The 25,698-nt window shown below is 35.3% G+C and overlaps 1 protein-coding gene across 1 annotated transcript in view; it reads left to right on the top strand.

The window, feature by feature from the left end:
- The first annotated feature begins 1,386 nt into the window (after positions 1 to 1,386).
- Positions 1,387 to 25,698, top strand: part of LOC143861414 (uncharacterized) — a 67,146-nt gene continuing 42,834 nt past the window's right edge. The window contains exons 1-2 of the mRNA XM_077372341.1: positions 1,387 to 2,049; positions 6,720 to 10,060. Of these exons, the coding sequence (XP_077228456.1) occupies positions 1,387 to 2,049; positions 6,720 to 10,060 (4,004 nt within the window). The remainder of the gene's footprint in view (positions 2,050 to 6,719; positions 10,061 to 25,698) is intronic.

The following is a 25,698-nucleotide window of genomic DNA, read 5'->3' as shown; positions in this document are numbered from 1 at the left end:
TATTCCAAAACCCAAAACCAACCCCCCCTGTCAAACTGAATCGGGTCCCTCCCATCTTCAAGGATTCAGAGAAATCTGTCATTAATTTCTCAATGGAGGAAGTCAACAAAGGGAGCCACAAGTGGGATAACTGCTTAGTGGGTTTCTTCCTGGGAAAAAGACCTTTCGTTCTTAATCTGCAGGAAAACCTCCAAAGAAAGTGGAATCTAAAAGGAAGCCTGCAGGTTTCCACTCTCAGCAACGGCTTTTTTCTCTTCAAGCTCAGTTGCGGGGAAGACTGTAACCAAATCCTGGAAATGGAAGCTCATACCTACGCTGGTAGACCTCTAATCATCCGAAAATGGATCCCAGATGTCCCTCTCGAAAAGCCTGAGCTATCATCCATCCCAATATGGATCAGGCTACCAGGGCTCCCCCTACAATACTGGAACCAAGATGGAATCAGCAAAATTGGTAGTGCTGTTGGTAACCCTCTATATATGGACTCAAAAACAGCAGAAGAGACAAGACTGACCTTTGCCAGGCTCTGTGTAGAAATTGAAGTTGGAGAAACCCTCCCAGATTCGATAGAAATTCACTCTCCTTATGGTATAGCTACCCAGATGATCGAATATGAATGGAAACCCCACTCCTGCAGCAAATGCAAGACATTTAATCATTCATCAGAAAGATGTCCCAAAAGAGAAAATCTAGTTCAAAAAAATCATAGAGAATGGAGACCTGTCTCCCGAAAGGAAGCTCAGCCGGAACCGGACCCCTACCATCTGTCACCCCCAGCGCAAATCTCGCAACCTCCACAACCCACGACATCTCTTGCAAAAGAAGCAAACCCCTCAATCATCCTCTCTCAGAATGCATTTTCCATCCTTAGCTCTGTTCATTCCGAGGCAGAAGAATTGACTGCACCTGAGGCCGAAGAGGCCGATAACCCTGAGGCAGATATCCCAGGAGAGACAGATAACCCTGAGGCAGATATCCCAGAAGAGGCAGATAACCCTGATGCAGAGGAGAGAGCCAGAAATTCTCAAGCTTTGCTACTCCCACCTCCCACCTCTCAAGAAAATTTTCCTTCCACTTCACAAAACAGTTCGGAACCTGCTGGCACAAATACTATTAACCATCGTTTAATCAGTTTCCCCTGTTCTGATCCTTCTGGCACAAATGCTTCTGGTCTTGCCCTCTCAATCCCTAGCGATACAACCAATCCTTCTGTTGTTGAATCAGCCCAACCCACCCTTCCCATCAATTCTAATGATGATAAAACTTGCGATGTGGAACATTAGAGGCATAGGCACCTCCGCAAAGAGAACTGAGGTGAAGCACCTTATCAACATTGAAAATATTGAGTTGCTCTGCCTCATTGAGACCAGGGCAACTGAGAACCTAATGAATTCTTACATTCAGGAATTTGCCCCTGGGTGGAAGTGTGTTCCAAACTATAGTCATGCTGTCAATGGGAGAATTTGGGTCATCTGGAACCCAGCTACCATCCATTTTGCCCCCATAACTGTCTCTGATCAGTTTGTTCATGGTCATGTTCACCTCCTTCAGTCCAGAAAAGAAATCTTACTTACTGCCATTTATGCTCGGAATTATGGGGGAGATAGGAAAAGATTGTGGGACTTCCTTAAAGCTACCCCTAATTCAGATATCCCTTGGATAGCCTGCGGGGACTATAACATTATCAGGTTCATGGATGAGAAGTTTGGGGGGTCCAACCCAGCTAGAGAAGACATGGAGGACTTCAATAACTGCATTGACTTCTGTTCTCTACACGATCTGAAATCTGTTGGTGAAACCTTGTCTTGGTCTAACAACTCGAGAGTCGGGGACTTAAAATTACGGCGTCTTGACAGGGCTCTGGTCAATGATGACTGGATCTCCTCTTTCCCGAACTCCTTTGTCAAATACAAGAGCTCAATTATCTCTGACCATTCTCCCCTAGTAATCCACCTGCAGGACTGTGAACCCAAAGACCCTAAACCCTTCAGATTCTTAAATGCTTGGCTTGATGATCTCTCTTTATATGAGCAAGTGGAAAGGGCGTGTGTAAGCCCAATGGTTTTTACCTTGGCATTCCCATCTTGTTTTGATGATTCCAATACACAAGTGATCATTTATCACTAATGTGTTTGTTTGTCTAAGTTGTAGATCTTGATAAAGTAAGATCAAGGATGCTTGGATTGAAGGCCAAGAAGCCCACATTGGACCACTAATTGGAAGGCCAAAGTCATCAAGCAAGAAGTCATGAAGACTTGAAGACATGAAGAAATTAATATTGAAGACCATTTTTTAATGTAATTGATCCAAACCTAGATTAGGTTTTTAGAGGCATAATTAAAGTAATCTCACACACCCTAAATAAACAAGTGATTGTATTTGTGGAGTTCCAACACCTTGGAACCCTCATAGCAATCCCATCTTGGTTGAGAACTGGAAGCCCAAAAACAGAATTGAAAAATCTGCTCTGCATAGGCTTCTCGGAACTCCGAGAGTTTTTCTCGGAACTCCGAGAATTCTCGGAACTCCGAGAATTATTCTCGGAACTCCGAGAAATGGTCCAGTAGACTTTTTCCAATTTCTGTGTGGCTTCTCGGAACTCCGAGAATTCTCGGAACTCTGAGAATTATTCTCGGAACTCCGAGAACACTCCAACGGTCTGAAAAAGAGCCGTTTGGAATTTTGCTGGAATTACCGTAATGCCACTGAACGGTCATATTTTGTTTTTCCTATAAATATGGGTGTTCTAAACATACAAAATATTAATCCTAACACTCTTAAACTTCATTTGAATACCCAAGAGTGAATCAAGCTTCAATTGTGCCTCTCATCACCAACTCTAGGATTTGGATCATAGGCTCTCAATTGTACATCTTTTGTAACCCTTGTGAAGGGATCTTTTAGTTCTTTCTTTCATCTTTCAAGATTTGTATTCGGGCGAGTATTCGGAGAAGCGGAGCCCTTTTTCTCCGTGGTGAGGATTGCCACCAAGGTTAAAGCAATTGTAATTGGCACCGATCTTCGCCAAGGTTAAGAAGATCAAATAGTGAAGCCATCAACGGGTTTGGTTGGTGGAGTGGAGTAGGCCTCGAGTTTGAGGACCGAACCACTTTAAATCTCGGGTGCACTCTTTCTATCTCTTTGCTCTTTCATTTGCATTGCACCATTAGATTTAACTTGTATGCTTAAAATATTGTTTTTGATCTCTTAATCGGTTTAAGTTTTTCAAATTGGTAAATTCTAGTTTTCTTAAACAACCGTATTCTCCCTCCTCATAGTTGCCATTTCTAAATTCAACTTGGGACCCCCTATATCGGATTTTCACTTGGTATCAGAGCCTTGGCTCTTAAAAGATTTTAAAATTTTTGTAAAAGTTATTTCAAAATCTAACTAGGGAAAGATTTTATTTGGCAACTTCTAATTGTGAAATGGCACACCAAATTGGAACCGGACTTCCGGAAGGCCATTCCACAACTAGACCTCCTTTCTTCAATGGGTCAAACTATGGACATTGGAAAACAAGGATGCGCATCTATCTTCTTTCGATAGATGTGGAACTTTGGTACATTGTTGAAAATGGATACAATGTACCTTCCAATCCTTTTGAAGAATGGAATGTGGTAGAGAAAAGGCAAGCTAATTTGAACTACAAAGCAATAAATTCATTGTTTTGTGCCTTAGCTACCGAGGAGTTTAATAGAGTTGCTCTTTTTGATTCCGCTAAGACTATTTGGGATACCCTTGCAACTACCAATGAGGGAACATCACAAGTTAAGGATTCCAAAATAAACTTGTTAAAGAGCAAGTATGAAATGTTTAGAATGAGTCCAAACGAGAGTATTTCGGAAATGTATACTCCTTTTTCTATTATTTCTAACGAACTAGCTAATCTTGGTAAATCTTATCCTAACGATGAGCTTGTGAGTAAGTTACTTAGGTCTCTTCCTCCCCATTGGGATCCAAAGGTGACCGCGATTCAAGAGTCAAAAAATCTCAAGACTCTAACCATAGAGGAGCTTGTAGGATCTCTCATCACCCATGAGATGCTCCTTACTAGCCGACAAGAGGAAAAGAAGCCAAAGGAGAAGGAGAGGGAATTTAGATCCCTAGCACTCAAGGCTTCCAAGGAAGACTCATCAAGTGAAGCGGATAGTGACGAAGAAGAAGCTTTACGAAGATTCAAGAGCTTGTGGAGAAAGAAGCATAAGAAAGATAAGAAGAAGAAAGAGGAAAGTGATGTTGAAAGAGCCTTAAGATGCTTCAATTGCAAGAAGATTGGACACAAAAGACCGGATTGTCCACTTCTAAAATCTACTTCCTCTAAGTACAAGGGTAAGAAGGATTGGAAGAAGCATAAGGCTCTTGCCGCCGGTTGGGATGCGTTAAGCACATCGGGCAAAAGCTCAAGTGAAGGGGAAGAAAATAAAAAAGATGATCTTTGCTTCATGACAATCACCCATGAAGTTGAGGTAAACTCTAACCCCTCATATTCTTCATCTAGTAGTAAAAGTGATAGTATACCTTATGATGAATTATGTGAAACCTTGCATACCCAAATTTCCAAAAACAAAGTTCTTAAAAAATCCATTTTAAAGTTAGAAAAAGAACTTGAATTTTTGAAAAGTGATTTATCTTCTTCCATATCTCAAGAACAAGTTACACTTGAAAATCATAAACTTGAGATTAATACCCTTAAGGGTAGCTTGGATGAGAAAACTTGCCAACTTTTACAATTTCAAAATATGGCAAGCTCCTCCAATTCTTATGAAGATGAAAGAAATGAGCTTTTAGTTCAAACATCCCATCTTCATAATGAAAATGAAAGACTTAGATTATGTTTACATGGATTTCTAAATGGAAATAAAATTATTGACATAATCCTAAGTAAAACTAGTCTTAGACCTCAACATGCTTATCATGATAGGACTAGTGTATCTAACCCTCTTGTTAGATGCCATTTTTGTGGAATGAATGGTCATTACCAATTCCAATGTGCATCCAAGAGTAGGGCTAGATGTGGGACCAAGAAATCTTGGGTTCCCAAAACCCCCTTATGATGATATTCATATTGTGTAGATTAGGGGTTTTTGAACTTAAAATTGAATATATTTCATTTGTATGTTTTGTTTGATAACCCCTCTTGTATTGTAAAATTATTTTAACTAGGGGGAGTTAAAATTGAATTTTTCTTTGAAAAAGGGGGAGCTTTAAAATTGTAAATTTTAAACCCTTGTTTTTCTTACCCCTTCTTTTTGTTGATGACAAAGGGGGAGAAGAATCTAGAGTAAAGTCTCTAGTGTAAGAAAAATGTGAAAAGAGTATATGCTTTGATTTGTAAATCTCTTGTGCTTGTCATCATCAAAAAGGGGGAGATTGTAAGCCCAATGGTTTTTACCTTGGCATTCCCATCTTGTTTTGATGATTCCAATACACAAGTGATCATTTATCACTAATGTGTTTGTTTGTCTAAGTTGTAGATCTTGATAAAGTAAGATCAAGGATGCTTGGATTGAAGGCCAAGAAGCCCACATTGGACCACTAATTGGAAGGCCAAAGTCATCAAGCAAGAAGTCATGAAGACTTGAAGACATGAAGAAATTAATATTGAAGACCATTTTTTAATGTAATTGATCCAAACCTAGATTAGGTTTTTAGAGGCATAATTAAAGTAATCTCACACACCCTAAATAAACAAGTGATTGTATTTGTGGAGTTCCAACACCTTGGAACCCTCATAGCAATCCCATCTTGGTTGAGAACTGGAAGCCCAAAAACAGAATTGAAAAATCTGCTCTGCATAGGCTTCTCGGAACTCCGAGAGTTTTTCTCGGAACTCCGAGAATTCTCGGAACTCCGAGAATTATTCTCGGAACTCCGAGAAATGGTCCAGTAGACTTTTTCCAATTTCTGTGTGGCTTCTCGGAACTCCGAGATTTTTTCTCGGAACTCCGAGAATTCTCGGAACTCCGAGAATTATTCTCGGAACTCCGAGAACACTCCAACGGTCTGAAAAAGAGCCGTTTGGAATTTTGCTGGAATTACCGTAATGCCACTGAACGGTCATATTTTGTTTTTCCTATAAATATGGGTGTTCTAAACATACAAAATATTAATCCTAACACTCTTAAACTTCATTTGAATACCCAAGAGTGAATCAAGCTTCAATTGTGCCTCTCATCACCAACTCTAGGATTTGGATCATAGGCTCTCAATTGTACATCTTTTGTAACCCTTGTGAAGGGATCTTTTAGTTCTTTCTTTCATCTTTCAAGATTTGTATTCGGGCGAGTATTCGGAGAAGCGGAGCCCTTTTTCTCCGTGGTGAGGATTGCCACCAAGGTTAAAGCAATTGTAATTGGCACCGATCTTCGCCAAGGTTAAGAAGATCAAATAGTGAAGCCATCAACGGGTTTGGTTGGTGGAGTGGAGTAGGCCTCGAGTTTGAGGACCGAACCACTTTAAATCTCGGGTGCACTCTTTCTATCTCTTTGCTCTTTCATTTGCATTGCACCATTAGATTTAACTTGTATGCTTAAAATATTGTTTTTGATCTCTTAATCGGTTTAAGTTTTTCAAATTGGTAAATTCTAGTTTTCTTAAACAACCGTATTCTCCCTCCTCATAGTTGCCATTTCTAAATTCAACTTGGGACCCCCTATATCGGATTTTCAGCGTGGAATGCCCAAATCAGTGGCCCTCCCATGTATAGACTCACTCAGAAACTCAAGTTGGTTAAGACTGCCATCAAAACATGGAACAAAAACATCTTTGGAAGGGTAGATATCTATCTGCCGATTGTGAGAAACGATCTCGAAAATGCCCAGGCTGAAGTTAAAGCAAACCCATCTAGTGTTGTTCTCCGGAACAAAGCTGATGATCTCAAGGATTTATTTCTCCAAACTGCAAAGCAGGAGGAATCGATAATAAGGCAAAAATCTCGAAATTTCTGGCTCACCAAGGAGGATACCAATTCCAGTTTCTTTCATGCTGCTGTTCGTGCCAGAAGGAATAGAAACAACATCTATGGAACCTCTAATGATCAGGGGGAAATCATAACTGATCCTGATAGTATTGCTTCCATTTATGTTGATTATTTTGCTCGCATCCTCAATGCCCAATTTCAAACCCCTGACCCCTCAGACATTCCGGAGCCTTCAAAGAAATTGACTACCATTCAGTCTGAATGGCTAACTCGTCCCATTTTGAAGGAGGAAATAGAAAATGTTATCAGATTCTGTGATGGTGATAAAAGCCCTGGTCCTGATGGATTTAACGGCCAATTTTTCAAATCCTTCTGGTATCTCATCGGGGATGAGGTATGCTCTGCAATTCTTGATTTCTTTAAAAAAGGAAAATTGCTCAAGTCCGTTAACTCCACTTTCATCTGCCTGATTCCGAAAAAATCTGATTCTAACTCCCCGGATCAATATCGCCCAATCTCCCTCTGCAACTTCCTCTACAAAATAATTTCAAAAATTCTCGCCTCTAGGTTGAAAACTATTCTTATTGATATTATCAGCCCCAATCAGTCTGCCTTTGTCCTCGGTAGGCTTATCCAAGAAAATATTTTGCTTACAAATGACCTTATCCATAACTTTCATAAGCAATCTGTTTCCTCCCCCCCGGCAATGTGCCTCAAACTTGATCTCCGTAAGGCCTTTGACAATGTCTGCCGTCAAAGTCTCCTTCTGTTTATGAAAAAAATGGGCTTTAACGTTATCTGGTGTCACTGGATAAGTCAATGCATTTCTGATCCTTGCTTCTCCATTCTCATTAACGGATCTCCTAAAGGATTCTTTTCTTCTGCCAATGGGTTACGTCAAGGCGACCCTCTTTCTCCCTTGCTCTTTTGTATTGTCATGGAGATGTTTTCCTGTATCTTCAATGAAGCTTCCCATTCTAATCTCATTCGTACTCCTTTTGCTAGAGGAGATCTCCACATCAGCCACTTACTCTTTGCCGATGATGTGGTTCTTTTTGCTAGTGCTGATCACTTAACTACCAGTAATATTAACATTTGTCTTGAAAAGTTCTCCAAATGCTCTGGTCTCTCCATTAACTCTCTCAAAAGTGAGGTGTTTTTCTCTGGTGGGGACCAGAATCTCAAGCTTGCCATCTCTCAATCTCTGGGAATTCCGGAAGGAAAATTTCCTGTTAGTTATCTTGGTTTGCCTCTTGTCCCCTCCAGGCTCAGATCTAGCCATTGTCAGCCTATGATCTCGAAAATCAGAAAAAGAATTGATGCCTGGAACAATAGGCATCTATCCCGGGCAGGGAGGCTGGAGCTGATTCAATCTGTTCTGAATTCCCTGCACCTTTACTGGTCAGCTGCTTTCACTCTTCCGCAAAGTACCATGGACGAAATTGAGCGCATTTTCAGAACTTTTCTTTGGTCTGGTTCGGATTTAAGAAAATGCTACCACCCTATCTCCTGGGAAACTGTTTGTCTAACCAAGGAAGAAGGGGGTATTGGGATTCGGAGGCTGCAAGATCTGAACAAAGCTAGCAAAATGAAACTCTTCTGGAACATTGCTGCTGGTAAAAAATCGTTGTGGGCAGACTGGGTTCGTAAAAAATATATTAGAAGCCGTAATTTATGGCTCATGAAAAATCCTAGCAGACCCTCTTGGGGTTTCAGAGGCATTATTCAAGCCAGAAGCCTCCTTGAGCCTTTTGTCTGCTATTCTATTGGGAAAGGTACTGGGATTGATTTCTGGAACCAACCTTGGCACCCGGATGGGATCATCCGCAACAAAACTTCTATTGTCGCCCTCTCAAATAACACCCCCGCTAACTGCTCTGTTAACGATTTACTATTCAATGGCGAATGGAGCCAGGTCTTTGACCTTCCAACCCACCATGACCTGAAGAAAATCCTGCAGAACTCTATTCTTAACCATACAGATGAAGACTCGGCCATTTGGATGCCGAACCCTAGTGGCCATTTTTCTCTAAAATCGGCTTGGGAAACCATCAGATTACACTCCAACAGAGTTCCCTGGCACAATTCAGTATGGTTCTCTGGTAATATTCCGAAGCATGCGTTCACCTGCTGGCAAGCCATCATCTCTCGTCTCTTAACCAATGACAGACTAATCCGGCATGGTCTTCGGATATCTCCCAATTGCTTCCTCTGCCTTCATAGTGCTGAATCTGCCAACCACCTCTTCTTCGATTGTGGGTTCTCTAAGTGGATTTGGGGAACAATTCTGAGGAATCTGAACTTCAAAAGGAAAATTCTAAATTTACACCTTGAGGAAGAATGGATTAGATCCAAATTCAAGGGAAATGGACAGCTAAGTACAGCCATTAGGCTCCTCTTCCAGGCCACGATCTACTCTATCTGGTCTGAGAGGAATGAGAGAGCCCATAACAAACCTGGTAAGCACAAGCAACATGTTCTGTCTCATATTCTGTCTCTGGTTAAATCCAAACTCGTTGCATTGCAAAGAAATGATGTCCCAAACCAGAATAGCTCCTGTTGCGCAGCGCTCTTTAACCTCCCCTGCCATCCAAAAGATCCGACCCCAAAACTCGTTTCTTGGGTCAAGCCCCCTCCTGCTTGGGTCAAAATTAACACGGATGCTTCTCTTCTAAATGATTCTGGCGGGTTGGGTGGTCTCATTAGGAACCCAGAAGGCAACTGTCTGAAATTTTTTTCAGTCAGAGTAAAAAATCAGCCTATTTACCTGTTAGAGCTCCAGGCCCTGCTCAGGGGAATTCAGCTTGCAGCCAGACACCATTTCCCTCATGTTTGGTTGGAATCTGACTCTTCCTCGGCTGTCAATATGATCAATGGTAATTCTCAATGCACCTGGAAGGCTATCCCTACTCTTGCTATAATAAAAAAGACTCTTCTCAACTTCAATGCGTGGAGGATATCCCATATTTGGCGAGAGGGTAATGCTGCTGCTGATCTACTCTCGAAAATTGACTTTCCCTCCAAAGGGGAAGACTTAGACCTGCTGATCAATGATGGGAGCTCGCCTCGGCCTTCCCCTATCCAAGATTTCCTGGACCAAATTGCTCTAGACTCCTCTAGAGCTATCTTCACCAGACTGTAATGTGGTTTTCTTTATTGTTGTTGCTGGCTCTATGCCTTTGCTGCCCTCGTGGCCCCCCCTAATTTGTAATGTTTTTGTTGTTTAATATATCTGGTCGGGGTCCTGCCTAACCCCAGCTTACCTACCAAAAAAAAAAAACTTTGTAATTTTTCAATCTCCATCCTTCATCAACTAAATCTATGATTCAATACCATCAAATCCTCATCTCAAAACTTAGCTAAAAGCACTTCGACGCCATATCTAGGGTTTACAAAAAGTAAAAGATTGATATTTATAAAGTTTCTAAAATAAGAAACTTTTTATTTCTTCAATCTCTATCCTTCAGCAACTAAATCTAAGATTCAATACCCTCTCATCCTAATCTTAAAACTTGGCAAAAAACTTATTGACACCATCTCTAGGGTTTTTTATGTCCAATAGATGGATGTTTTACAAAGTTTCTAGAATAAGAAGCTTTTTATTTTTTCAATCTCCATCCTTCATCAGCTAATTCTAAGATTCCATACCCTCTGATTCTAAACCCAAAACGTGGCTAGAAGTTGGTTGACATCATCTCTAGGGTTTCAATACCATAAAAGGTGGTCCTTCATCAACTAAATCTAAGTTTCAATACCATCTCATCCTCACCTCAAAACATGGCTAAAAGCTTCTTGACACCATCTCAAGGGTCTCCTATGGCTAAAAATTGATGTTTTGAAAAGTTTCTAAAATAAGAAATTTTCTATTTTTTCAATCTTCTTCCTTTATCAACTAATTCTAAGATTTAATACCATCTCGTCCTGATCTCAAAACTTGGTAAAAAGCTTATTAACAATATCTCGAGGATTTCCCACGTCTAAAAGATGGATGTTTTATAAAGTTTCTAAAATAATAAACTTTCTATTTCTTCAATCTCCATCCTTAATCACCTAAATCTAAGATTGAATACCATCTAATCCTCATCTCAAAATGTTGCTAAAAGCTCTTTGACACCATCTCTAGGGTTTACTAAGTATAAAAGTTTGATGTTTTTTAAAGTTTCTAAAATAGAAAACTTTTTTTTCGATCAATCTCCATCATTCAGCAACTAAATCTAAGATTCAATACCATCTCATCCTCTTCTACAAACTTGGGTAAAAGCTTCTTTACAACACATCTAGGGTTTTCTATGTCTAAAAGATGGATGTTTTATAAAGTTTCTAAAATAAGAAACTTTGTAATTTTTCAATCTCCATCCATCATCAACTAAATCTATTATTCAATACCATCAAATCCTCATCTCAAAACTTAGCTAAAAGCACTTCGACGCCATATCTAGGGTTTACAAAAAGTAAAAGATTGATATTTATAAAGTTTCTAAAATAAGAAACTTTTTATTTCTTCAATCTCTATCCTTCAACAACGTAATCTATGATTCAATACCCTCTCATCCTAATCATAAAACTTGGCAAAAAACTCCTTGACACCATCTATTTTTCAAAAGATGGATGTTTTATAAAGTTTCTAGAATAAGAAGCTTTCTATTTTTTCATTCTCCATCCTTCATCAGCTAAATCTAAGATTCAATACCCTCTGATTCTCAACCCAAAACGTGGCTAGAAGTTGGTTGACAACATCTCTAGGGTTTCAATAACATTAAAGGTGGTCCTTCATCAACTAAATCTAAGTTTCAATACCATCTCATCCTCACCTGAAAACATGGTTAAAAGCTCCTTGACACCATCATTAGGGTCTACTGTGATTAAAAATTGATGTTTTGAAAAGTTTCTAAAATAAGAAACTTTCTATATTTTCAATCTTCTTACTTTTTCAACTAAATCTAAGATTCAATACCATCTCGTCCTGATCTCAAAACTTGGCAAAAAGCTTATTAACACTATCTCGAGGATTTTCCACGTCTAAAAGATGGATGTTTTATAAAGTTTCTAAAATAATAAACTTTCTATGTCTTCAAGCTCCATCCTTCATCAACTAAATCTAAGATTCAATACCATCTAATCCTCATCTTAAAATGTTGTTAAAAGCACTTTGACACCATCTCTAGGGTTTACTAAGTATAAAAGTTTGATATTTTATAAAGTTTCTAAAATAGGAAACTTTTTTTTCTTTCAATCTCCATTATTCAGCAACTAAATCTAAGATCCAGTACCCTCTCATTCTCATCTCAAACCTTTGCTAAAAGCTCCTTGACACCATCTCTCGAGTTTCCAATGTCTAAAAGATGGATGTTTTATAAAGTTTCTAAAATAAGAAACTTTCTATTTTTTCAATCTCCATCCGTCATCAGCTAAATCTAAGATTCAATACCATCTCATCATCAATCCAAAACTTGGCTAAAAGCTCATTGACACCATCTCGAGGGTCAGCTATGTCTAAAGGAGGGACGTTATATAAACTTTCTATTTTTTCAATCTCCATCCTTTATCAACAAAATCCAAGATCCAATACCATCCCATCCTCATCTCAAAACTTGACTGAAAGCTCCTTAACACCATCTCTAGGATTTCGTATGTCTAAAAGATGGATATTTTATAAAGTTTCTAAAACAAGAAACTTTCTACTTTTTCAATCTCCATCTTCAATCAACTAAATCTAAGATTGAAAACCATCTCATCATCATCCCAAAACTTGGCTAAAAGCTCTTTGACACCATCTCCAGGGTATCTTATGTCTAAAAGATGGATGTTTTAGAGTTTCTAAAATAAGAAACTTTCTATTTTTTAATTCAATATCCTCTATTAACTAAATCTAAGATTCAATACCATCTCATCCTATTCTACAAATTTGCGTAAAAGCTTCTTTACACCACATCTAGGGTTTTCTTTGTATAAAAGATTGATCTTTTATAAAGTTTCTAAAATAAGAAACTTTATAATTTTTCAATCTTCATCCTTCATCAACTAAATCTATGATTCAATACCATCTTATCTTCATCTCAAAACTTAGCTAAAAGCACTTCGACGCCATATTTAGGGTTTACAAAAAGTAAAAGACTGATATTTATAAAGTTTCTAAATTAAGAAACTTTTTATTTCTTCAATCTCTATCCTTCAGCAACTAAATCTAAGATTCAATACCCTCTCATCCTAATCTTAAAACGTGGCAAAAAACTCCTTCACACCATCTATTTTTCTAAAGATGGATGTTTTATAAAGTTTCTAGAATAAGAAGCTTTCTATTTTTTTAATCTCCATCCTTCATCAACTAAATCTAAGATTCAATACCCTCTGATTCTCAACCCAAATTGTGGCTAGAAGTTGTTTGACATCATCTCTAGGGTTTCAATACCATAAAATGTGGTCCTTCATCAACTAAATCTAAGTTTAAATACAATCTCATCCTCACCTCAGGACATGGTTAAAGCTCCTTGACACCATCTCTAAGGTCTCATATGGCTAAATATTGGTGTTTTTAAAAGTTTCTAAAATAAGAAACTTTCTATTTTTTCAATCTCCATCCTTCATCAACTAAATCTAAGATTCAATACCATTTAATCCTCATCTCAAAATGTTGCTAAAAGCACTTTGACACCATCTCTAGGGTTTACTAAGTATAAAAGTTTGATATTTTATAAAGTTTCAAAAATAGGAATCTTTTTTTTCTTTCAATCTCCATCATTCAGCAACTAAATCTAAGATCCAGTACCCTCTTATTCTCATCTCAAAAGTTTGCTAAAAGCTCCTTGACACCATCACTCGAGTTTCCAATGTCTAAAAGATGGATGTTTTATAAAGTTTCTAAAATAAGAAACATTCTATTTTTTCAATCTCCATCCGTCATCAGCTAAATCTAAGATTCAATACCATCTAATCATCAATCCAAAACTTGGCTAAAAGCTCATTGACACCATCTCTAGGGTCAGCTATGTCTAAACGATGGATGTTGTATAAACTTTCTATTTTTTCAATCTCCATCCTTTATCAACAAAATTCAAGATCCAATACCATCACATCCTCATCTCAAAACTTGACTGAAAGCTCCTTAACACCATCTCTAGGATTTCGTATGTCTAAAAGATGGATATTTTATAAAGTTTTTAAAACAAGAAACTTTCTACTTTTTCAATCTCAATCTTCCATCAACTAAATCTAAGATTTAAAACCATCTCATCATCATACCAAAACTTGGCTAAAATCTCTTTGACACCATCTCGAGGGTCTCTTATGTCTAAAAGATTGATGTTTTAGAGTTTCTAAAATAAGAAACTTTCTATTTTTTAATTCAATATCTTCTATCAATTAAATCTAAGATTCAATACCATCTCATCCTCTTCTACAAACTTGGCTAAAAGCTTCTTTACACCACATCTAGGGTTTTCTATGTCTAAAAGATGGATGTTTTATAAAGTTTCTAAAATAAGAAACTTTGTAATTTTTCAATCTCCATCATTCATCAACTAAATATATGATTCAATACCAACTAATTCTCATCTCAAAAACTTAGCTAAAAGCAGTTCGACGCCATATCTAGGGTTTACAAAAAGTTAAAGATTGATATTTATAAAGTTTCTAAAATGAGAAACTTTTTATTTCTTCAATCTCTATCCTTCAGCAACTAAATCTAAGATTCAATAACCTCTCATCCTAATCTTAAAACTTGGCAAAAAACTCCTTAACACCATCTCTAGGGTTTCTTATGTCCAAAAGATGGATGTTTTATAAAGTTTCAAGAATAAGAAGCTTTTTATTTTTTCAATCTCCATCCTTCATCAGCTAGATCTAGGATTCAATACCCTTTGATTCTCAACCCAAATCGTGGCTAGAAGTTGGTTGACATCATCTCTAGGTTTTCAATACCATAAAAGGTGGTCCTTCATCAACTAAATCTAAGTTTCAATACCATCTCATCCTCACCTCAAAACACGGCTAAAAGCTCATTGACACCATCTCTAGGGTCTCCTATGGCCAAAAATTGATGTTTTGAAAAGTTTCTAAAATAAGAAACTTTCTATTTTTTCAATCTTCTTACTTTATAAACTAAATCTAAGATTCAATACCATCTCGTCCTGATCTCAAAACTTGGCAAACAGCTTATTAACACTATCTCTAGGATTTCTCACGTCTAAAAGATGGATGTTTTATAAAGTTTCTAAAATAATAAACTTTCTATTTCTTCAATCTCCATCCTTCATCAACTAAATCTAAGATTCAATACCATCTAATCGTCATCTCAAAATGTTGCCAAAAGCTCTTTGACACCTTCTCTAGGGTCTACTAAGTATAAAAGTTTGATGTTTTATAAAGTTTCTAAAATAGAAAACTTTTTTTTCTTTCAATCTCCCTCATTCAGCAACTACATCTAAGATCCAGTACCCTCTCATTCTCATCTCAAAACTCTGCTAAAAGCTCCTTGACACCATCTCTCGAGTTTCCAATGTCTAAAAGATGGATGTTTTATAAAGTTTCTAAAATAAGAAACTTTCTATTTTTTCAATCTCCATCCGTCATCAGCTAAATCTAAGATTCAATACCATCTCATCATCAATCCAAAACTTGGCTAAAAGCTCATTGACACCATCTCTAGGGTCAGCTATGTCTAAACGATGGATGTTATATAACCTTTCTATTTTTTCAATCTCCACACTTCATCAACCAAATCTATGATTCAATACCATCTAATCCTCATCTCAAAACTTAGCTAAAAGCACTTCGACGCCATATCTAGAGTTTACAAAAAGTAAAAGATTGATATTTATAAAGTTTCTAAAATAAGAAACTTTTTATTTCTTCAATCTCTATCCTTCAGCAACTAAATCTAAGATTCAATACCCTCTCTTCCTAGTCTTAAAACTTGGCAAAAAACTCTTTGACACCATCTAATCCTCATCTCAAAACTTAACTAAAAGCACTTGGACGCCTTATCTAGGGTTTACAAAAAGTACAAGATTAATATTTATAAAGTTTCTAAAATAAGAAACTTTTTATTTCTTCAATCTCTATCCTTCAGCAACTAAATCTAAGATTCAATAACCTCTCATCCTAATCTTAAAACTTGGCAAAAAACACCTTGACACCATCTCTAGGGTTTCTTATGTCCAAAAGATGGATGTTTAAAAAGTTTCTAGAATAAGAAGCTTTCTATTTTTTCAATCTCCATCCTTCGTCAGCTAAATCTAAGATTCAATACCCTCTGATTCTCAACCCAAAACGTGGCTAGAAGTTGGTTGGCATCATCTCTAAGGTTTCAATACCATAAAAGGTGGTCCTTCATCAACTAAATCTAAGTTTTAATAACATATCATCATCACCTCAAAACATGGCTAAAAGCTCCTTAACACCTTCTCTAGGGTCTCCTATGGCTAAAAATTGATGTTTTGAAAAGTTTCTAAAATAAGAAGCCTTCTATTTTTTCAATCTTCTTACTTTATAAACTAAATCTAAGATTCAATACCATCTCGTCCTGATCTCAAAACTTGGCAAAAAGCTTATTAACACTATCTCTAGGATTTCTCACGTCTAAAAGATGGATGTTTTATAAAGTTTCTAAAATAAGAAACTTTCTATTTCTTCAATCTCCATCCTTCATCAACTAAATCTAAGATTCAATACCATCTAATCCTCATCTCAAAATGTTGCCAAAAGCTCTTTGACACCATCTCTAGGGTCTGCTAAGTATAAAAGTTTGATGTTTTATAAAGTTTAAAAAATAGGAAACTTTTTTTCTTTCAATCTCCATCATTCAGCAACTAAATCTAAGATTCAGTACCCTCTCATTCTCGTCTCAAAACTTGGCTAAAAGTTCCTTGACACCATCTCTCGAGCTTCGATTGTCTAAAAGATGGATTTTTTATAAAGTTTCTAAAATAAGAAGCTTTCTATTTTTTCAATCTCCATCCTTCATCAGCTAAATCTAAGATTCAATACCATCTCATCATCAATCCAAAACTTGGCTAAAAGCTCATTGACACCATCTCTAGGGTCAGCTATGTCTAAACGATGGATGTTATATAAACTTTCTATTTTTTTTCAATCTCCATCCTTTATCAACAAAATCCAAGATCCAATACTATCACATCCTCATCTCAAAACTTGACTGAAAGCTTCCTTAACACCATCTCTAGGATTTCTTATGTCTAAAAGATGGATATTTTATAAAGTTTCTAAAACAAGAAACTTTCTACTTTTTAATCTCCATCTTCCATCAACTAAATCTAAGATTTAAAGCCATCTCATCATCATCCCAAAACTTGGCTAAAAGCTCTTTGACACCATCTCCAGGGTCTCTTATGTCTACAAGATGGGTGTTTTAGAGTTTCTAAAATAAGAAACTTTCTATTTTTTAATTCAATATCATCTATCAACTAAATCTAAGATTCAATACCATCTCATCCTCTTTTACAAACCTGGCTAAAACTTCTTTACGCCACATCGAGGGTTTTCTATGTCTGAAAGATGGATCTTTTATGAAGTTTCTAAAATAAGAAACTTTGTAATTTTTCAATCTCCATCCTTCATCAACTAAATCTATGATTCAATACCATCTAATCCTCATCTCAAAACTTGGCTAAAAGCACTTCGACGCCATATCTAGCGTTTACAAAAAGTAAAAGATTGATATTTATAAAGTTTCTAAAATAAGAAACTTTATATTTGTTCAATCTCTTTTCTTCAGGAACTAAATCTAAGATTCAATACCCTCCCATCCTAATCTTAAAACTTGGCAAAAAACTCCTTGACACCATCTCTAGGGTTTCTTATGTCCAAAAGATGCACATTTTATAAAGTTTCTAGAATAAGAAGCTTTCTATTTTTTCAATCTCCATCCATCATCAGCTAAATCTAAGATTCAATACCCTCTGATTCTCAACCCCAAACGTGGCTAGAAGTTGGTTGGCATCATCTCTAGGGTTTCAATACCATAAAAGGTGGTCCTTCATCAGCTAAATCTAAGTTTCAATATCATCTCATCCTCACCTCAAAACATTGCTAAAAGCTCATTGAGACCATATCTAGGGTTTCCTATGGCTAAAAATTGATGTTTTGAAAAGTTTCTAAAATAAGAAACTTTCTATTTTTTTAATCTTCTTACTTTATCAACTAAAGCTATGATTCAATACCATCTCGTCCTGATCTCAAAACTTGTCAAAAAGCTTATTAACACTATCTCGAGGATTTCCCACATCTAAAAGATGGATGTTTTATAAAGTTTCTACAATAATAAAATTTCTATTTCTTAAATCTCGATCCTTCATCAACTAAATCTAAGATTCAATACCATCTAATCCTCATCTCAAAATGTTGCTAAAAGCACTTTGACACCATCTCTAGGGTTTACTAAGTATAAAAGTTTGCTGTTTTATAAAGTTTCAAAAATAGGAAACTTTTTTTTTCTTTCAATCTCCATCATTCAGCAACTAAATTCTAAGATCCAGTACCCTCTTATTCTCATCTCAAAACTTTGCTAAAAGCTCCTTGACACCATCTCTCGAGTTTCCAATGTCTAAAAGATTGATGTTTTATAAAGTTTCTAAAATAAGAAACTTTCTATTTTTTCAATCTCCATCCGTCATCAGGTAAATCTAAGATTCAATACCATCTCATCATCAATCCAAAACCTAGCTAAAAGCTCATTGAAACGATCTCTAGGGTCAGCTATGTCTAAACGATAGATTTTATATAAACTTTCTAATTTTTCAATCTCCATCCTTTATCAACAAAATCCAAGATCCAATACCATCACATCATCATCTCAAAACTTGACTGAAAGCTCCTTAACACCATCTCTAGGATTTCTTATGTCTAAAAGATGGATATTTTATAAAGTTGTTAAAACAAAAAACTTTCTACTTTTTCAATCTCCAACTTCCATCAACTAAATCTAAGATTTAAAGCCATCTCATCATCATCCCAAAACTTGGCTAAAAGCTCTTTGACACTGTCTCGAGGGTCTCTTATGTCTAAAAGATTGATGTTTTAGAGTTTCTAAAATAAGAAACTTTCTATTTTTTAATTCAATATCCTCTAACAACTAAATCTAAGATTCAATACCATCTCATCATCTTCTACAAACTTGGCTAAAAGCTTCTTTACACCACATTTAGGGTTTTCTATGTCTAAAAGATGGATGTTTTATAAAGTTACTAAAATAAGAAATTTTGTAATTTTTCAATCTCCATCCTTCATCAACTAAATCTATGATTCAATACCATCTAATCATCATGTCAAAAGTTAGCTAAAAGCACTTCGACGCCATATCTAGGGTTTACAAAATGTAAAAGATTAATATTTATAAAGCTTCTAAAATAAGAAACTATTTATTTCTTCAATCTCTATCCTTCACCAACTAAATCTAATATTCAATACCATCTCATCCTAATCTTAAAACTTGGCAAAAAACTCCTTGACACCATCTCTAGGGTTTCTTATGTCCAAAAGATGGATGTTTTATAAAGTTTCTAGAATAAGAAGCTTTCTATTTTTTCAATCTCCATCCTTCATCAGCTAAATCTAAGATTCAATACCCTCTGATTCTCAACCCAAAACGTGGGTAGAAGTTGGTTGACATCATCTCTAGGGTTTCAATACCATAAAAGGTGGTCCTTCATCAACTAAATCTAAGTTTCAATACCATCTCATCCTCACCTCATAACATGGCTAAAAGCTCTTTGACACCATCTCTAGGGTCTGCTATGGCTAAAAATTGATGTTTCGAAAAGTTTCTAAAATAAGAAACTTTCTATTTTTTCAATCTTCTTACTTTATCAACTAAATCTAAGATTCAATACCAGCTCGTCCTGATCTCAAACTTGGCAAAAAGCTTATTAACAGTATCTCGAGGATTTCCCACGTCTAAAAGATAGATGTTTTATAAAGCTTCTAAAATAATAAACTTTCTATTTCTTCAATCTCCATCCTTCATCAACTAAAACTAAAATTCAATACCATCTATTACTCATCTCAAAATGTTGCTAAAAGCTCTTTAACACCATCTCTAGGGTCTACTAAGTATAAAAATTTGATGTTATATAAAGTTTCTAAAATATTAAACTTTTTTTTCTTTCATTCTCCATCATTCAGCAACTAAATCTAAGATTCAGTACCCTCTCATTCTCATCTCAAAACTTTGCTAAAAGCTCCTTGACATCGTCTCTCGAGTTTCCAATGTCTCAAAGATGGATGTTTTATAAAGTTTCTAAAATAAGAGACTTTCAATTTTTTCAATCTCCATCCTTCATCAGCTAAATCTAAGTTTCAATACCATCTCATCCACACCTCAAAACATGTCTAAAAGCTCGTTGACACCTTCTCTAGGCTCTCCTATGGCTAAAAATTGATGTTTTAAAAAGTTTCTAAAATAAGAAACTTTCTATTTTTTCAATCTTCTTACTTTATCAAATAAAGTTACGTTTCAATACCATCTCGCCCAGATCTCAAAACTTGGCAAAAAGCTTATTATCACTATCGCGAGGATTTCCCACGTCTAAAAGATGGATGTTTTATAAAGTTTCTAAATTAAAAAACTTTCTATTTTTTCAATCTCCATCCTTTATCAGCTAAATCGAAGATTCAATACCATCTCATCATCAATCCAAAACTTGGCTAAAAGCTCATTGACACCATCTCTAGGGTCAGCTATGTCTAAACGATGGATGTTATATAAACATTCTATTTTTTCAATCTCCATCCTTTATCAATAAAATCCATGATCCAATACCATCACATCCTCATCTCAAAACTTGACTGAAAGCTCCTTAACATCTCTAGGATTTCCAATGTCTAAAAGATGGATATTTTATAAAGTTTCTAAAACAAGAAACTTTCTACTTTTTCAATCTCTATCTTCCTTCAACTAAATCTAAGATTTAAAGCAATCTCATCATCATCCCAAAACTTGGCTAAAATCTCCTTTAAACCATCTCCAGGGTCTCTTATGTCTAAAAGATGGATGTTTTAGAGTTTCTAAAATAAAAAACTTTCTATTTTTTAAATCTAAGATTTAATACCATCTCATCCTCTTCTACAAACTTGGCTAAAAGCTTCATCACACCACATCTAGGGTTTTCTATGTGTAAAAGGTGGATGTTTTATAAAGTTTCTAAAATAAGAAACTTTGTAATTTTTAAATCTCCATCCTTCATCAACTAAATCTATGATTTAATACCATCTAATCCTCATCTCAAAACTTGGCAAAAAGCTTATTAACACTATCTCGAGGATTTCCCACGTCTAAAAGATGGATGTTTTATAAAGTTTCTAAAATAATAAACTTTCTATTTCTTCAATCTCCATCCTTAATCAACTAAATCTAAGATTCAATACCATCTAATCCGCATCTCAAAATGTTGCTAAAAGCTCTTTGACTCCATCTCTAGGGTATACTAAGTATAAAAGTTTGATGTTTTATAAAGTTTCTAATCTAGGAAATTTTTTTTCTTTCAATCTTCATCATTCAGCAACTAAATCTAAGATTCAGTACTCTCCCATTCTCATCTCAAAACTTTGCTAAAAGCTCCTTAACAAAATCTCTCGAGTTTCCAATCTCTAATAATATGGATGTTTTATAAAGTTTCTTAAATAAGAAACTTTCTATTTTTTCAATCTCCATCCTTCATCAGCTTAATCTAAGATTCAATACCATCTCATCATCAATCCAAAACTTGGCTAAAAGCTCATTGACACCATCTCTAGGGTCAGCTATGTCTAAACGATGGATGTTATATAAACTTTCTATTTTTTCAATCTCCATCCCTTATCAACAAAATCCAAGATCCAATACCATCACATCATCATCTCAAAACTTGACTGAAATCTCCTTAACACCATCTCTAGGATTTCCTATGTCTAAAAGATGGATATTTTATAAAGTTTCTAAAACAAGAAACTTTCTACTTTTTCATTCTCCATCTTCCATCAACTAAATCTATGATTTAAAGCCGTCTCATCATCATCCTAAAGCTTGGCTAAAAGCTCTTTAACACCATCTCCAGGGTCTCTTATGTCTAAAAGGTGGATGTTTTAGAGTTTCTAAAATAAGAAACTTTCTATTTTTTAATTCAAGATCCTCTACCCACTAAATCTAAGATTCGATAGCATCTCATCCTCTTCTACAAACTTGGCTAAAAGCTTATTTACACTACATCTAGGGGTTTCTATGTCTAAGAGATGGATGTTTTATAAAGTTTCTAAAATAAGAAACTTTGTAATTTTTCAGTCTCCATCCTTCATCAACTAAATCTAGGGTTTACAAATAGTAAAAGATTGATATTTTATAATGTTTCTAAAATAAGAAACTTTTTATTTCTTCAATCTCTATCCTTCAGCAACTAAATCTAATATTCAATACCCTCTCATCCTAATCTTAAAACTTGGCAAAAAACTCCTTGACACCATCTCTAGGGTTTCTTATGTCCAAAAGATGGATGTTTGACAAAGTTTCTAGAATAAGAAGCTTTTTATTTTTTCAATCTCCATCCTTCATCAGCTAAATCTAAGATTCAATCCCTCTGATTCTCAACCCAAAACGTGGCTAGAAGTTGGTTGTCATCATCTCTAGGGTTTCAATACCATAAAAGGTGGTCCTTCTTCAACTAAATCTAAGTTTCAATACCATCTCATCCTCACCTCAAAACATGGTTAAAAGTTCCTTGACACCATCTCTAGGGTCTACTATGACTAAAAATTGATGTTTTGAAAAGTTTCTAAAATAAGAAACTTTCTATTTTTTCAATCTTCTTACTTTTTCAACTAAATCTAAGATTCAATACCATCTCGTCCTAATCTCAAAACTTGGCAAAAAGCTTATTAACACTATCTCGAGGATTTCCCACGTCTAAAAGATGGATGTTTTATAAAGTTTCTAAAATAATAAACTTTCTATTTCTTCAATCTCCATCCTTAATCAACTAAATATAAGATTCAACTCCATCTAATCCCCATCTCAAAATATTGCTGAAAGCCCTTTGACACCATCTCTAGGGTCTACTAAGTATAAAAGTTTGATATTCTAAAAAGTTTCTAAAATAGGAAACTTTTTTTCTTTCAATCTCCATCATTCAACAACCAAATCTAAGATTCAGTACCCTCTCATTCTCATCTCAAAACTTGGCTAAAAGCTCCTTCACACCATCTCTCGAGCTTCAAATTTCTAAAAGATGGATGTTTTATAAAGTTTCTAAAATAAGAAATTTTCTATTTTTTCAATCTCCATCCTTCATCAGCTAAATCTAAGATTCAATAACATCTCATCATAAATCCAAAACTTGGCTAAAAACTCATTGACACTATCTCTAGGGTCAGCTATGTCTAAACGATAGATGTTATATAAACTTTCTATTTTTTCAATCTCCATCCTTTATCAACAAAATCCAAGATCCAACACCATCACATCCTCATCTCAAAACTTGACTGAAAGCTCCTTAACACCATCTCTAGGATTTCCTATGTCTAAAAGATGGATATTTTATAAAGTTTCTAAAACAAGAAACTTTCTACTTTTTCAATCTCCATCTTCCATCAACTAATCTAAGATTTAAAGCCATCTCATCATCATCCCAAAACTTGACTAAAAGCACTTTGACACCATCTCCATGGTCTCTTATGTCTAAAAGATGGATGTTTTAGAGTTTCTAAAATAAGAAACTTTCTATTTTTTAATTCAATATCCTCTACCAACTAAATCTAAGATTCAATACCATCTCATCATCAATCCAAAACTTGGCTAAAAGCTCATTGACACCATCTCTAGGGTCAGCTATATCTAAACGATGGATGTTATATATACTTTCTATTTTTTCAATCTCCATCCCTTATCAACAAAATCCAAGATCCAATACCATCACATCATCATCTCAAAACTTGACTGAAATCTCCTTAACACTATCTCTAGGATTTCCTATGTCTAAAAGATGGATATTTTATAAAGTTTCTAAAACAAGAAACTTTCTACTTTTTCAATCTCCATCTTCCATCAACTAAATCTATAATTTAAAGCCGTCTCATCATCATCCTAAAGCTTGGCTAAAAGCTCTTTAACACCATCTCATCATCATCCTAAAGCTTGGCTAAAAGCTCTTTAACACCATCTCCAGGGTCTCTTATGTCCAAAAGATGGATGTTTTAGAGTTTCTAAAATAAGAAAGTTTCTATTTTTTAATTCAATATCCTCTATCAACTAAATCTAAGATTCAATACCATCTCATCCTCTTCTACAAACTTGGCTAAAAGCTTCTTCACACCACATCTAGGGTTTTCTATGTCTAAAAGATGGATATTTTATAAAGTTTCTAAAATAACAAACTTTGTAATTTTTCAGTCTCCATCCTTCTTCAACTAAATCTATGATTTAATACCAGCTAATACTCATCTCAAAACTTAGCTAAAAGCACTTCGACACCATATCTAGGGTTTACAAAAAGTAAAAGATTAATATTTATAAAGTTTCTAAAATAAGAAACTTTTTATTTCTTCAATCTCTATCCTTCAGCAACTAAATCTAAGATTCAATACCCTCTCATCCTAATCTTAAAACTTGGCAAAAAACTCCTTGACACCATCTCTAGGGTTTCTTATGTCCAAAAGATGGATGTTTGATAAAGTTTCTAGAATAAGAAGATTTCTATTTTTTCAATCTCCATCCTTCATCAGCTAAATCTAAGATTCAATACCCTCTGATTCTCAACCCAAAACGTGGCTAGAAGTTGGTTGACATTATCTCTAGGGTTTCAATACCAAAAAAGGTGGTCTTTCATCAACTCAATCTAAGTTTCAATACCATATCATCCTCACCTCAAAACATGGCTAAAAGCTCCTTGACACCATCTATAGGGTCTCCTATGGCTAAAAATTGATTTTTGAAAAGTTTCTAAAATAAGAAACTTTTAATTTTTTCAATCTTCTTACTTTATCCACTAAATCTAAGATTCAATACCATCTCGTCCTCACCTCAAAACTTGGCAAAAAGGTTATTAACACTATCTCGAGGATTTCCCACGTCTAAAAGATGGATGTTTTATAAAGTTTCTAAAATAATAAACTTTCTATTTCTTCAATCTCCATCCTTAATCAACTAAATCTAAGATTCAATACCATCTAATCCGCATCTTAAAATGTTGCTAAAAGCTCTTTGACACCATCTCTAGGGTATACTAAGTATAAAAGTTTGATGTTTTATAAAGTTTCTAAAATAGGAAATTTTTTTTCTTTCAATCTTCATCATTCAGCAACTAAATCTAAGATTCAGTACCCTCCCATTCTCATCTCAAAACTTTGCTAAAAGCTCCTTAACAAAATCTCTCGACTTTCCAATCTCTAATAATATGGATGTTTTATAAAGTTTCTTAAATAAGAAACTTTCTATTTTTTCAATCTCCATCCTTCATCAGCTTAATCTAAGATTCAATACCATCTCATCATCAATCCAAAACTTGGCTAAAAGCTCATTGACACCATCTCTAGGGTCAGCTATGTCTAAACGCTGGATGTTATATAAACTTTCTATTTTTTCAATCTCCATCCCTTATCAACAAAATCCAAGATCCAATACCATCACATCATCATCTCAAAACTCTACTGAAATCTCCTTAACACCATCTCTAGGATTTCCTATGTCTAAAAGATGGATATTTTATAAAGTTTCTAAAACAAGAAACTTTCTACTTTTTCAATCTCCATCTTCCATCAACTAAATCTATGATTTAAAGCCGTCTCATCATCATCCT

The sequence above is a fragment of the Tasmannia lanceolata genome, unplaced genomic scaffold (genome assembly GCF_043159265.1).
Source record: "Tasmannia lanceolata isolate RefF3 unplaced genomic scaffold, GAP_Taslan_0.1 ptg000037l, whole genome shotgun sequence".
In the NCBI taxonomy this organism is placed as follows: Eukaryota; Viridiplantae; Streptophyta; class Magnoliopsida; order Canellales; family Winteraceae; genus Tasmannia; species Tasmannia lanceolata.
This window is presented reverse-complemented; position numbering and strand designations above follow the sequence as displayed.